The sequence below is a fragment of the Ailuropoda melanoleuca genome, chromosome 10, assembly GCF_002007445.2.
Source record: "Ailuropoda melanoleuca isolate Jingjing chromosome 10, ASM200744v2, whole genome shotgun sequence".
NCBI classification, from domain to species: domain Eukaryota; kingdom Metazoa; phylum Chordata; class Mammalia; order Carnivora; family Ursidae; genus Ailuropoda; species Ailuropoda melanoleuca.
The window spans coordinates 38,648,708-38,662,126 of record NC_048227.1 but is presented as its reverse complement, the minus strand read 5'-3'; the positions used below and the strand labels follow the sequence as shown (position 1 = coordinate 38,662,126).

Genomic DNA, 13,419 nt, shown 5'->3' with positions numbered 1-13,419 from the left:
GTATTCTCCCTCCCCCACTGCTGTTTTCAGCGTCCACCCGGGACCTCTGTCTCAGCCAGGTATGGCAACCACCCAGGACGATTAAGAGACAGGATCATGCTCAGAGCCAGCAGAGACCAAGCCGCTGCTCCCGCATCCAGCCACCCCAAGCCACAAACACCGAGCTGAATACCCGTGTTGCCACCAGGGGGCATAGGAGCTTGCACACATGTGTGTGTCGGCCACAACTCCCTGGGCCATCCCAAGCGTGTGTGTGTGTGCGCGCGCGTGCATGTGTGTGNGGGCATAGGAGCTTGCACACATGTGTGTGTCGGCCACAACTCCCTGGGCCATCCCAAGCGTGTGTGTGTGTGTGCGCGCGCGTGCATGTGTGTGTGTCGGCCACAACTCCCTGGGCCATCCCAAGCGTGTATGTGTGTGTGTGTGTGTGTGTGTGTGTGTGTGTGTGCTGGCCACATCTCCCGGGGCCATCCCAAGCAGGCTCTTTACCAACCCTGCTTGTCACTGCAGTTTGACTCCTGGCAGGATGTCACATCTCCCCTCTGTCACCCACAGGTCAGCAGTGGGGACTGAGCCCTGTCTCAGTAAGGAGGAAGGTGCCACCCGTGGGGCTGGTGCAGTCAGCCAGCCAGCCATGGCCTGATGTCCTGGCACCTCCAACTGCCTCAGAAACTCCTTCCATGGGCATATTCATGGAAAAGATTTGAGGACTGCAATTTCTGGATCATATAAATGGAGCTAAATCTTACCCCATCTTATCAAAGCCCTGATTGTGCCTGTGTGCAAAGGGCCGTCTAGCAGGTTCTGGTGTCAAACGCCCTTGGGTAATACAGCACATTCAGTCTTCTTAAAACCCCTCAGTACTGTATGTAACATTTCATTCATCACAGAATGCACATACAGGATTTAGCACAATGTAGGAACTAAATTAATAATCATACTTGCTATGATATCATTTAATAAATAAGGAAAAATACTTGCACCACTTTAGAAACAGACGTCCTAGATATAAAGCAGAAGGTGGCAGTCAGGAGAGACCCAGTATGCAAAGAGCAAAAGCCAGGGGCAGGAAATGAAACCACGAGAGGCCTATGGGGATCTGTAGCTCATTGCATGCATGCACACATGCATGGGGTCAGGTACACGGCATGACACACTGGCTGCTTCACCAAAGCCAGTGGGAGCCTCAGCTCCCCAAGGGCCCCAGAGCCAGGACAGGCCATGCCTGCCCAGGGAAGGCTGTACCTGCTCCAGGTAGAGCCCCACCTGCTCAGGGAGAATCCTACCTGCCCAGGGAGGGCCGTACCTGCCCCAGGGAGAGCCCCACCTGCCCAGAGAGAATCCCACCTGCCCAGGGAGAACCCCACCTGCCCCAGGGAGGGCCGTACCTGCCCAGGGAGAACCCCACCTGCCCAGGGAGGGCCGTACCTGCCCCAGGGAGAATCCCACCTGCCCAGGGAGGGCCGTATCTGCCCCAGGGAGAGCCCCACCTGCCCAGGGAGAACCCCACCTACCCAGGGAGAGCCGTACCTGCCCCAGGGAGAGCCCCACCTGCCCAGGGAGAGCCCCACCTGCCCCAGGGAGAGCCCCACCTGCCCAGGGAGGGCCATACCTGCCCCAGAGAGAGCCCCACCTGCCCAGGGAGGGCCGTACCTGCCCCAGGGAGGGCCGTACCTGCCCAGGGAGGGCCGTAGCTGCCCCAGGGAGGGCCCCACCTGCCCAGGGAGAGCCCCACCTGCCCCAGGGAGAGCCCCACCTGCCCAGGGAGGGCCGTACCTGCCCCAGGGAGGGCCGTACCTGCCCAGGGAGGGCCGTACCTGCCCCAGGGAGGGCCCCACCTGCCCAGGGAGGGCCCCACCTGCCCCAGGGAGAGCCCCACCTGCCCAGGGAGAGCCCCACCTGCCCCAGGGAGAGCCCCACCTGCCCAGGGAGGGCCGTACCTGCCCAGGGAGGGCCCCACCTGCCCCAGGGAGAGCCCCACCTGCCCAGGGAGAGCTCCACCTGCCCCAGGGAGAGCCCCACCTGCCCCAGGGAGGGCCGTACCTGCCCCAGAGAGAGCCCCACCTGCCCAGGGAGGGCCCCACCTGCCCCAGGGAGAGCCCCACCTGCCCAGGGAGAGCCCCACCTGCCCCAGGGAGAGCCCCACCTGCCCCAGGGAGGGCCGTACCTGCCCCAGGGAGAGCCCCACCTGCCCAGGGAGGGCCGTACCTGCCCAGGGAGGGCCCCACCTGCCCCAGGGAGAGCCCCACGTGCCCAGGGAGAGCTCCACCTGCCCCAGGGAGAGCCCCACCTGCCCCAGGGAGGGCCGTACCTGCCCCAGAGAGAGCCCCACCTGCCCAGGGAGGGCCGTACCTGCCCCAGGGAGAGCCCCACCTGCCCAGGGAGAGCCCCACCTGCCCCAGGGAGAGCCCCACCTGCCCCAGGGAGGGCCATACCTGCCCCAGGGAGAGCCCCACCTGCCCAGGGAGAGCCCCACCTGCCCCAGGGAGGGCCGTACCTGCCCCAGAGCATGCTGCAGCAGTGTCGGGTGCCCAACAAACCGCACGTTATCAATCTTCAGTTCAAATTTTTGGCCACACATTTCAGACTTGGTTGCCAAAATTGTTGCCAGAATGACATCGGAAAACCTTCAAATTAAAAAAGGGCAGAGTGGAAATGAGTAAACAAAGTGCCACAGCACCATGCCCACCTGCCTTCAGAGGGGAAAGGTCTCAGGACACACAGCTTCGTGCGTGGAGCGCTCTTCCCCCACTGCTGACCTGGAAGCCTCTATCAATTGCCCTTTTGAAGCGATCCCCAAGATTAGGGACATAAAATCACCAGAATTACAAGGTAAAAGGCATGAGAAGCATAGACTGAAGGCACATGCTGTCATTTCTTGGCATGCTCTATGAAATTGAGGAGAGAGAACGAATTGCAGTTTGCTTTCACAGGGAGGACAACAGCTGGAGCTGGCGCTGCCCTAAGGAGCGTCTCGTTAAGGTGCACTGGTGTGTGGGGAAGGGTCTCCTGACCGGCCCAGGTTTGCTGGGCTGCACCCCTCCACCCCCAGGTGTGTAGGACAACACTAACTGCAGTGTGCTAATTACCTTCTTCTTGGCACGGCTGCCTGGTTGTTCCCTTCTGCTCAACATTTCAACCTTCTAGTTCTTACTAGGGAAGAAACCTTTAAGATGTGCAAAATGTGCAGAACCAGAGGCATGATACGAAGGTGGGGGTGCACAGGACTGGGTGCCATGGAGAAGTGGGAAGGCTGTAATGGGACAGCAGATCTGGCTACCATCTCTGTAAAACTAGAGCTCACCCCTTTTTAAGACACATTTGCACACTTAATGTCTCCCCACTAGCAACCCTATTCCCTCCTGCTCAAGGGGATCCAGATAAGCCAGAGTCACCACAGGGAGGAGAGTGCTGGGGGTACAGTGTAGACTCTTATCTCAGAGCCCAGGCTCCAGGGCCTCCACTCTAGAAACACTGATGTGCTGTGTCTGATCAGGAGCCAGAAGGGAGAGACAAGTCCTGTGCTCATTTCTCCACCTGGGAAAAGCATTTCTAACATCTGGGTCAGAAGGGCACACTGTGTGGCAGAAGGTGGCTCCAGCTCCACCAAGGCCACACTCTGCCCCCCCCCACAAGGAGACCCCCATAGTCCTGAAGAGGCCATGAGGAGAGGCACTCCAGGGTGCATCCTGGGCCTTCAATGAGGGGCTATGGTGAATCAGGGACCACCCCAGATGTTTCTCTTCTGAAGAAGCTCACTATGGGGGAGGGCAGCAACTAACACCTTAACTCTCCAGAAGGGAAGGTCTGCTGCAGACCGCCACTTCCAGTCAACTCCGCAACAGCAAATGACTTTGACATTAAGTGATCTAGGAAGGGGGTCATTGCTCTGGGCTCCTTACACTTGGCAGGGCTCAACGTCTAATGTAAGAGAGGTAACTTGGAACCAGCCTGGAGCGAGAACCTCGCTGTGGTCAACCAGCACACGGACAAAAGCACGACAGGCAGCTACGGGACTCTTTCCAAGCCTCTCCCCTAGGCAGCAGGGGAGCCTAGCACTGCCAAGGGGGGCTGGTCATGCTGGCTTCCAGCCTTCCCCTGGGACCAACATGTCCTCTAGGTGTCCCTGGTCACTCTGTGGTCCCCCCACAAACCAGACGCAGGGGTTTTGGTCAAAACGGGCTGCCTTGCCTACTGTACAGTCAGGAACCTTCTGATACCAATGTTGTCACAGACATTCTGGGAAACTCAGGACCCACAGCTGCCCAATGTGGCTCACTCCTTCCCAAGAATACTGCTCTCTAAAGTGAATAAACCAGAGATGGAAGATTCCAGAGTCTTAGACGGGAGGCATATGCTTTCTTCAAAAACTCTAAATGGCTCACCCTGCCCTGTAACTCCCATCTGAGGCGTCCAGGGAGGGCTCAGGACGATAAAACCCTACTAAACACTTCTGTTCTAGTAACTGACCCAGTGCCTACATTCCATACCCTATCTAAACAGACACTACCCCTCCACTCTGCCACCCAGTGATACAAGGCATACAGACATGACGGAGAGAAAAACAACTTCCTACCATTCCAGAGGTTCATTTCTTCTTGTGATAGCCAAAAATCTCCACTAAAAACCTCTGCTCCGTCATGAAGAGCCACAGATGGGCCTCAGACCTGGCCTTTAGCCACCAGTCCAGGAACCTAAGTTTGGCTGTGAGATGAGCCCTGAGATTCAGAGGCAAACTGTGGTGGCCCAGTTCATGTTTATAAATATCCAGATCCAAGAGGCACCCTTCCAAGAGCCAAATAAAAACCACTTCCCCCCTCTGGGTCCAGAAAGGACAGAACAGAGGGGGCCAACTTGAGAACCATGTACTGCTGAAATTAAAAGCACACTGCCCGACATGGCCCATCAGGGAGGCCTCTCGGGGTGGCGTTCAGCTGCTCTGCCTCTATGAGCCAGTCCAATCCACACCGAAATCCACTCACTGGAGTCTAATAGTACACATTTATGATTTAAAAAATACCTGGGTGGTTTATACCTTATGTGCTGTGTCTGCTGACACAACACACACAAAGTCACAGAGTTCTATCACGAGATTTGGGGGAAGGGGACATAACTGACACAAACAGCAAAGTAAAACAAAAACGAGTGACAATATTTGTTTCCAAAATTTACAAAAATCCTTTTCCCTTGAAGATGAAAGGCCTGGTAAATATGTTGCAACACAATAAAACAGCTGCTTTAAAAACTAACATTCTTGGAATAACTTCAAAATTAAAAAAAATAAAAGCATTTGAGATGAACCAGCCCAGCTGGAAAACAGGCAAGATCTTTCATTCCTGCTGGGATATTCAGGAATGGGCTTTTTCTACAGCTTGGCCAAAAAAAAAAAAAAANAAAAAAAAAAAAAAAAAAAAAAAAAAAAGAAGAGAGAGAGAGACAGCAATGGAAGGGAACTCCACTCTGCCCACCCCCCCGTTCTTTTTTTTGGGTGGCGGGCAGCTCACAGACGCTCCATGCACCTCCAGCACCCAGGGGGGAATGCCCCATAAGAGGCACAAAGGGTCCCACTTTATCCACACCCTCCTGGAGAAGCGCCATATAAACTCCATGGGAACATTTTTGCCTCTCATGGGAACAGACAACAGCATCTAAGTCCAAGCATCACACTTAACACTTGGCCCTTGGAGGGGCCTCCTATATCTCCTCTGAGAAATGAAGGCAAGAAACAACTATCAAGGGTCTCTCTAGGGGGAAACTGGCTAGGGAGGTAAGGAGCCCTGCTCTTGCTTGCCTACCACCTTCCTGAGGCCACTGGTGCCTGCCTGGAGGAGGGGAGGTCCGTGTGCACGCCTGGTCCCAGAAGTCTCCCTGGCACCAGCCAACCTTGCCTTGGCCTCCCAGGTAATGTGGAATAGCTGAATAACTCCAGGTGGAGAAAGGGCAGGGGCCGTGGGAAGCCTGGGCACTCATGGAGGATCGGGCAGTGAGGTCCCAGCCAGAGCCTGTGCGCCTCGTTAGTCATTCTTCAACACTGAGGGCAATCAGGAGTTAAGCACAATTACAAGAAGAGAAGGCAGCAGGAATCAAGACAGAAAGGTGGTGGAGAAGTGTTGGTCTTACCCTGCAACCAATCGCTCATCGGTTGGAGGACATGGCTCGCTGGAATGGGAACAGGACCATCAAGACCAAACAAACACACTGATTTTAAAAATCATGAATAGTTACAAGGCTGTTTTATTAAAACAGTATTAAAGTCTAGCAGAAGTACCACCATAAGCATTAACTGCTGAGGGCAAGGCTAAGCAACTTACCGGACAAGAAAGATACAGACACTCGCCAAGTTGAAGACTTACCACAGTTTTCTCATGAAAGCTCAAATTCCCACACGTAAACAGAGCCTGGGCACAACTGAGAGCCAGTTTTCAGAAGCAAGAGCGAGGCTGGAAGACCTGGGCCAGAGCCCAGCACCACACATATTAGCTGGGCACCGTGCACAAGCATTTTATCCTTTCTGACGAAACCGTCTCAGTAAGATCCTATGAGATCCCTGTACAGAAAAGCCTTATGGAAACTGCAGAACGCCACTGAGTAACTCAGCCTCAACTCCTGAGATACTGTGACTGCTCACGTAGCCACACTCGCTGAGCCTCTGCTGGGCACCGGGCCACGGGCGCCTTGGCAGCAAGGAGGTTGTGGCAAATCTGTGCATGCTAGGTCACACCTGAGCACTAGGCAGCTTCAGTTTTTTTAGACAGTATGTTTAAGAGTCAAGTTACTCTGCAGAGGACTGTGTTCTAGGACATGCCGCTTTCCCAGTATCCAGGAAACAGAAAGCAGGCCAGACCCAGAGCGGAGACAGCAGTGGAGGGATGAGAGCCCACCACGACCCCACGCCATGACCACTGGCGGCCCTGCTGGGCCTGCTGCTCTCCACAGCTCTCACCGAGGAAACACACCAAAGATCCACATGAGAGTGACACACAACCAAGAGCCCCTCTTCTCAGCAGCTCGCAAACGTCGGCTCATCAGTGTGCACAGTGTGATCCCAAGGTCACCCAGAAAGTCAGAAACCCTAGCAGCTCAGGTGCAGCCCCTACAACTCTTATCTTCTGCAGCCAAACAGGTCACGAGGAAATCCCTCTGCTTCCCCAAGGGAAGAAGCGCGCGGGGCTTCCAAGTAGCAGCGGAGCTCCTTTCCATGCCAGCTGTGGAGGTGACACGTCAAACACCACTGGCATGTTTCGTGCACTTGGTCTGCCCCTGTGAGGGCGGCAGAGCCACCAGCACCCACTGTCCTGAAGACACAGAGGTTCGCGCGACGTCCGGACCAGGGAGGGGGAGGCAGAGGTGCCTTGCTATCCTCAGGCTCTCCAGACAGCAAAACTGAGGCTCATGGCACGACGAACACGCCCAAGACCACACTGGAGGTGCACGATCAGAGTCACACCTGGCACCCAAACTTGTACCTGTGTCAGCACCCTGCCGGCAGGCACGCACCAGAGTGGGTAAACCTGTGCAGACTTACTGGCTGGGCCAGAAAAGGGGTGGGGGACGCCCAAGCTTGGGGACAACACTGCTTACCCACATTCTGGGCATCAACTCAGCTCTAGGAAATAGGAGCACCCACCTGCCTAACTTCCTCCCTCCCTCCCCTCCTCACTCCCTCCCTTTCTTTTTCAAGATTTATTTATTTATTTATTTAATGGGGGGGGGCACAAGCAGGGGGAGCAGGAGAGGGAGAAGCAGGCTCCCCGCTGAGCAGAAAGCCCGACGCGGGACTTGATCCCAGGACCCTGGGATCATGATGTTTCAATGACTGAGCCACCCAAGCACTCCAAGGTGTGCCTTTCTAACGCATGTCCACACGCACGCTAACAGAAGCAAAGCTGTGAAGAGAGGCCTGGTGGAGCCCTGTGCACCTGCTGGAGAGGACTAGCTGTGTGCCAGTTTGCACTCTGGCACGCCTGGCCAAGGTTCCCATCCAGCCGAGGATGTGAATGTGCCCCAAAGCTGGACCCACTGCTTAGTGAAAGGTGGCCAAGCCTGAGGAGGGCAGAAACGCCACCTGATTGTACTGCCCCACAATGCTAACCGAGAATTTAAAGGTGTGGACCTTTCACACTTCCGAGGTCTTCTGGATGATATCTAAAGTGAAATGATTTCTGAGTCTTTTGAAAAGAAGTCGACTCTTCTTCAAGCTAACAGCTTCTCCTTCTCTGAGATAGTGCCCAGAACACTCCACGTTGGGAGGGATGGTGCCAATGACAGCCTTTGTGACTGACACCAGGCTTTCTCCAGGACCCTCCTGATGGTTTTTGCCCCTGCCAGTGTGGCAGACGCATAATGCTATTAAGCATGACCTCTCCAGGGGCACCTGGGTGTTCAGTCGGTTAAGCGTCTGCCTTTGGCTCACGACGTGACCTCAGGGTCCTGGGATTGAGCCCTGAGTCAGGCTCCCTGCTCGGTGGGGAGTCTGCTTCTCCCTCTGCCCCTGCTCTACCTCTTGCTCACTCTCTCTCTGAAACAAATAAACAAAATCTTAAAAAAAAAAAAAAAAAAAAAAAGAGCATGAGCTCCCTGGTCCCCAACACTCATCCAACAGGAGCACTTCAAGTTTTCTACAGTTGAATTTCAAGCCTTAAAGACAATGGAGAATATCCATTTTCTTTACTCCCTCCTGAATTCTATAAACTTTTTTTTTAAATAAAAGGGTTTTAAAAATTCTGACAATTAATTCTTATGCCCTGAAACACATCACCTTGCTGATCCACCCTGTAAAACCAGCACACACTCCAAACCAGTGTTGTCCAACAGACCCCTCTACGGTGGTGGAGACACTCCAAATCTGAGCCACTAGCCCACCTGCAGCCCCTGAGCACCTGAAATGCAGCTGGTGCAAAGGAGGAACTGAATTTCGTCTCATTTCATTTCTATTTAAACGGTGACTTTAACACTGGGCAGCACAGCCCCGCGTCCTCACTTCTCTAGGGCAGCGTACATGTCCCACCACACTCAGGAGGTGCTCAAGTGGCCTGTTAACATGGCTTCAGTCTGGCAGAACAACAAGCAGGAACATTCTGCTGGCTCCACAAGAAAAGCGTCTTTGAGAAGACCGTCGAGGAGGGCCCTGTCCCGCTCCAGAACATGTCTGAGCCACGACACAGCTGCCCCGGGTGCAAGAGGCTTGGCAGGCCAAAGTGAAAAATAAAGCTGGGCGCTCAGAGGTATTCACCTGTATCTCTGAAACGGGAAGGTGGGCAGTGCGATCATCGGATGCTGTAATGTGCTACAATTACCAAGGAAGTAATTCTTCAAGTTAATGAAAGAGAGGGTACAGAGAACCAGCTCTTCTTAGAAGGCCGCGTATCTGTGATACCCTGATAGACCCATGATGTCTTGTTCCCTTCCCAAGGTTTTTCCTCTTCTTTATGCTGAATATTGAAATACTTCCCTAAAAACATCCTTTCAGTCTTTTATTATAAGCCTCTGAGAGTTACCTGCGGGAGTCAGGTGCTGCCAGCCTCCTGGCAAGCCCACATAGCCTGTTCCAAGAGCGCTTTCTGCACCCTCGGCAGCCTGAGTCTCCCAACTGTGGAGCTCGGAGAACAGCAGGCAGGTGGCCAGCCCCGCTCTAAAGGAATCTATGCCACACGTGGGGGACAAAATGCGTGCACCCCATGGGCAGGGGCAAAAAGCTTTCTATGCCCCTGAACAATCAAGAGTCTGTTTCAAGTGGCTGGCCTCAGAGGACAAGGTGACCACAGCCTCTACGTCAAAGAGAACAACAGTCCCCCGCCCCCCTCCCCTGCCCTCCCTTGCTGGTCTCTCCTTCAAAGCTTGCTGCCCTCAGACACAGTCACTGGTCATGCCAGAGGCCCCCGAGAGCCTCACAAGGAAGGATAAAAATCACCCTCGTGGAATGGCATGATACCATGGCAGGTATGGTGCCCTGTCAAGAGAACTGAGGGAGACTGTACTAGTTCACTCCATGGCAGAGGCCCAGCTGGCGGCCTCAGCTATCCTGCCATGCGACAGTGGAGCTGAGTCCTTTACCTCGCTCAGGTCCCAGCTGTGTTTAGAGGCACCCAGGACAGGCAGTTTACAATCCTTCCTCCTTCAGTGGGGCCTGTGTTACCACTTACTCAACTTTAAAACAAACATAAGGCAGAAGCAGTCACATCTGATGTTTGCCACCCTGATAGCACGTCCCAGAAAAAGCAGGGGGAGCACACACGGGAAGGAACAAGACCTGCCTTTCATCCATGCCCTGAAAGAGCAAGGGTCACATCAGCCCTGGCTCTCAGCCCACATCACCGCCTGAAGAGGCTGTGCTGCACCCCAGTACTTCCACGTGACCTCGGGGCACATGCCTGAGGAGTCAGGTCTGAACACAGCACTGGGGTCTGCTTTGCTTTCTGTTCCTCTCACAGAAGACAAATGTTCTCTCTGGCCTCGTCTGTTCTCCGTCTGCTTTACCAACCAACCAGTTCCATGCTGGCACATGTGACCAAACTATGCAGCAAGTCAGACACTGGCAGCACAATCCCCAGCTCTGCACAACCTGAAACACCCACCAAATGGAAAAAAAGGACACCAGGTTTCTCACGGGAGAAAACCTCTGGGTCAACAGGAGGTAGGGCTTTGCCCAGGCCCGGGGGCAGGACTAGCCCCATCACGGGGTGACCGCAAAGCCCTTACCTGGAGTCACCATCCTGGTCGTCGGCATGGTCTCCGGTGTTGTTGACGGCATATCTGCTACGAGGCTTATCTGTGACGGCAAAAAGGGGAGAGTGGCTGAGAAGACAGGATCCATCCACGTACTGGAGGATGGTGGCTACACAGGAAGTGATGGCTTCTTAAAATGTGGTATATATACACAATGGCCATAAAAAGGAATGGAGTTCTGATACATGTTACAACATGGAGAACTCGAAAACATTATGCTAGGTGAAGGAAACCAGACACAAATGGACAAATACTACATTTATATAGAATATCTACAGTGGGCAAACTCACGGAGACAAAAATTAGAGGTTACCGGAGGCTGAGAACAGGGGAAACGGGGTTATTGCTTAACGGTTACAACTTTCAGTTTGGGGTGATGAATAAATCTGGAACCAGACAGTGGTGACAGCTGCATAACACAGCAAATTAATTATGGTGAATGTAATGTTACTGAATTGTAAACTTAAAAATGGTTAAAGTGGCACATTTTATGCTATAAATTTTTTACCACAAAAAAAATTTTTTTTTAAAAGTTATGGTTTCCCGGGGGCCTGGCTGCCTTAGTCAGTGAAGTGACCGACTCTTGGTTTCAGCTCAGGTCATGATCTCACTGTCCTGAGAGTGCTCCGTGCTCAGCGGGGAGTTCACCTGAAGATTCTGTCCCTCTGGCCCTTCCCCCCTTCCCGTGTTCACACACGCCCTCTATCAAATCATTTTTTAAAAGATTTTATTTATTTGAGAGAAAGAGTGAGCGAGAGAAAGTACACACGCAGGGGGAGGGCCAGAGAGGGAGAAGCAGACTCCCCTCGGAGCAGGGACCCCAGAGCTGCAGGCCTTGATACCAGGATCACGACCTGATCCAAATGCAGACACTCAACCAACTGAGCCACCCAGAAACTCCATCAAATAAATAAATAAATCTTTTTTTTAAGTTATATTTTCCAAGAAGTTATGATAACAGCAAATGTTTTTGCTGCTATATTTAGTTTAAAAAAAAGGGATTACACACATGCACACACATACCCTCTCAGTATATGATGACAACTAGGTCAGAAAAAGCATAGGTGGCATTTTAAGGGCGCCTGGGTGGCAGAGCGGTTGGGCATCTGCCTTTGGCTCAGGGCGTGATCCCGGCGTTATGGGATCGAGCCCCACGTCAGGCTCCTCTGCTGGGAGCCTGCTTCTTCCTCTCCCACTCCCCTTGCTTGTGTTCCCTCTCTCACTGGCTGTCTCTATCTCTGTCAAATAAATAAATAAAATCTTTAAAAAAAAAAAGAAAGAAAGAAAGAAAAGAAAAAGCATAGGCGGGGCGCCTGGGTGGCTCAGTCGTTAAGGACTCAAAACACACAAAACAAAAACCGAGAAAACCACTTTCAGATACAACTTTTCACCCATCTCATTAACAAAGATAGAAAAATCTTACTAAAAATACGTATGTTCATTATCCCCTAGATCCAACCATCCCACTTGGGGGAACTGATCCTGTATTCTGAAAAACGATAATGTACACAGAAAAGACATTCACACTGTTCGTATTAGCCAGTTTAGAAAAAATTTAAATGCCCATCAACAGAGGACTAAATAAGTAAATCACAGTACGTTCATCCCGTGAGTCTGATCATGATTCGGAATCTATATCCAAGATCTGGAGTGACCCTGGAAACAACGGGACAGAACCGTGTGTACAGCGTGTTCACGTGTGCTTAGAAAATGAAACGCCGGTGCACCTGGCCGGCTCAGTCGGAAGAGCGTGGGACTGCTGACCTCAGGGTCCTGAGTTCAAGTCCTACACGGGGTGTAGCGATTACTAAAAATAAAACTTTTTTAAAGCACATAATTTAAAAAAAAAAAAAAAGCAAATGTGTGCACATGCTTGTATTTACATGGAATGTTCTGGGAAAACGCACAGGAAAATGGTTACAACAGCTGCCCATACAAGGGGAAGCGAGCGGCTGGGGTTCAACGCGGGAAAGGACGTTCCTTTCATCTACACTCCTTTGTACCTTTTAGACTGTGTACCGTGCTAACACATTTAATTTTAAAACAAAACATGAACGAGGAACTGCACGTTCCTGGTAGTGAAACACTGGGGGCGACCTAAGCGTCTGCGCCCAGGGAAGGGGTCTGTTCTGGGGCGCCGCTCTCCGGGGAGGGCGACCTTACGCCCCGGGGCGCTCCGAGAAGATGGCCCCGCGGAGAGAAGAGCGCCTGCAGGGCAGCGCACCGCGTGGGGGAGTCCCCGAGACGCAGCTGTAAGAGGAGCCCAGGGCCGGAGGGCAGCTGGTTACCCCGCGACCGGGAGGCGCACTCGGGGGAGGGGGTCCCAGAGCACTTGACGTGGTCTGTAGTTTCGTAGTGGCTTCAGGCGGATACATTCACACGATGCCCATTTATACTCTCGAAAGCTGCAGACGTGGCTGAACGCTGGCAAGAGCGGCTTTGCGGAGTTACGGGTGACTTTTCTGGTTTTACTTCTGCGTACTTTCCAGACACCCCGTATCGAGCAGGCCTCGGCTACACCGTCAGGAGCGAGGCGGGAGGGCCGGGGGCCGCCGCTCACTTACTTGTCTGGGACGCCGGGTGCTCCTGGCTTCTCTGGAAGGGGTATCTGAACAGCAGCTTATTGCCCCTGCTGCCCGAGCTCACCAGGATCACGCTGATGGGGCTGGTGTTGTCGCCCATGCTGCCGCGGGC

At 53.2% G+C, this 13,419-nt stretch overlaps 1 protein-coding gene across 7 annotated transcripts in view; it reads right to left on the bottom strand.

Moving 5' to 3' along the window:
- NPRL3 (NPR3 like, GATOR1 complex subunit) overlaps positions 1 to 13,413 on the bottom strand; it is a 39,082-nt gene extending 25,669 nt beyond the window's left edge. For 4 of the 7 annotated variants that reach the window (XM_034670741.1, XM_034670740.1, XM_011226120.3 and 1 more), the window contains exons 1-4: positions 13,290 to 13,413; positions 10,699 to 10,768; positions 6,121 to 6,159; positions 2,498 to 2,627 (exon numbers count right to left, since the gene is read on the bottom strand). In XM_034670741.1, the coding sequence (XP_034526632.1) occupies positions 2,498 to 2,627; positions 6,121 to 6,159; positions 10,699 to 10,768; positions 13,290 to 13,407 (357 nt within the window). In that variant the 5' untranslated portion in view covers positions 13,408 to 13,413. Of the gene's footprint in view, positions 1 to 2,497; positions 2,628 to 3,089; positions 5,298 to 6,120; positions 6,160 to 10,698; positions 10,769 to 13,289 lie in introns of those variants that run through there. The other 3 variants (XM_034670742.1, XM_019800634.2, XM_034670744.1) reach the window with 2 other exon arrangements.
- Between the last annotated feature and the right edge of the window lie 6 nt (positions 13,414 to 13,419).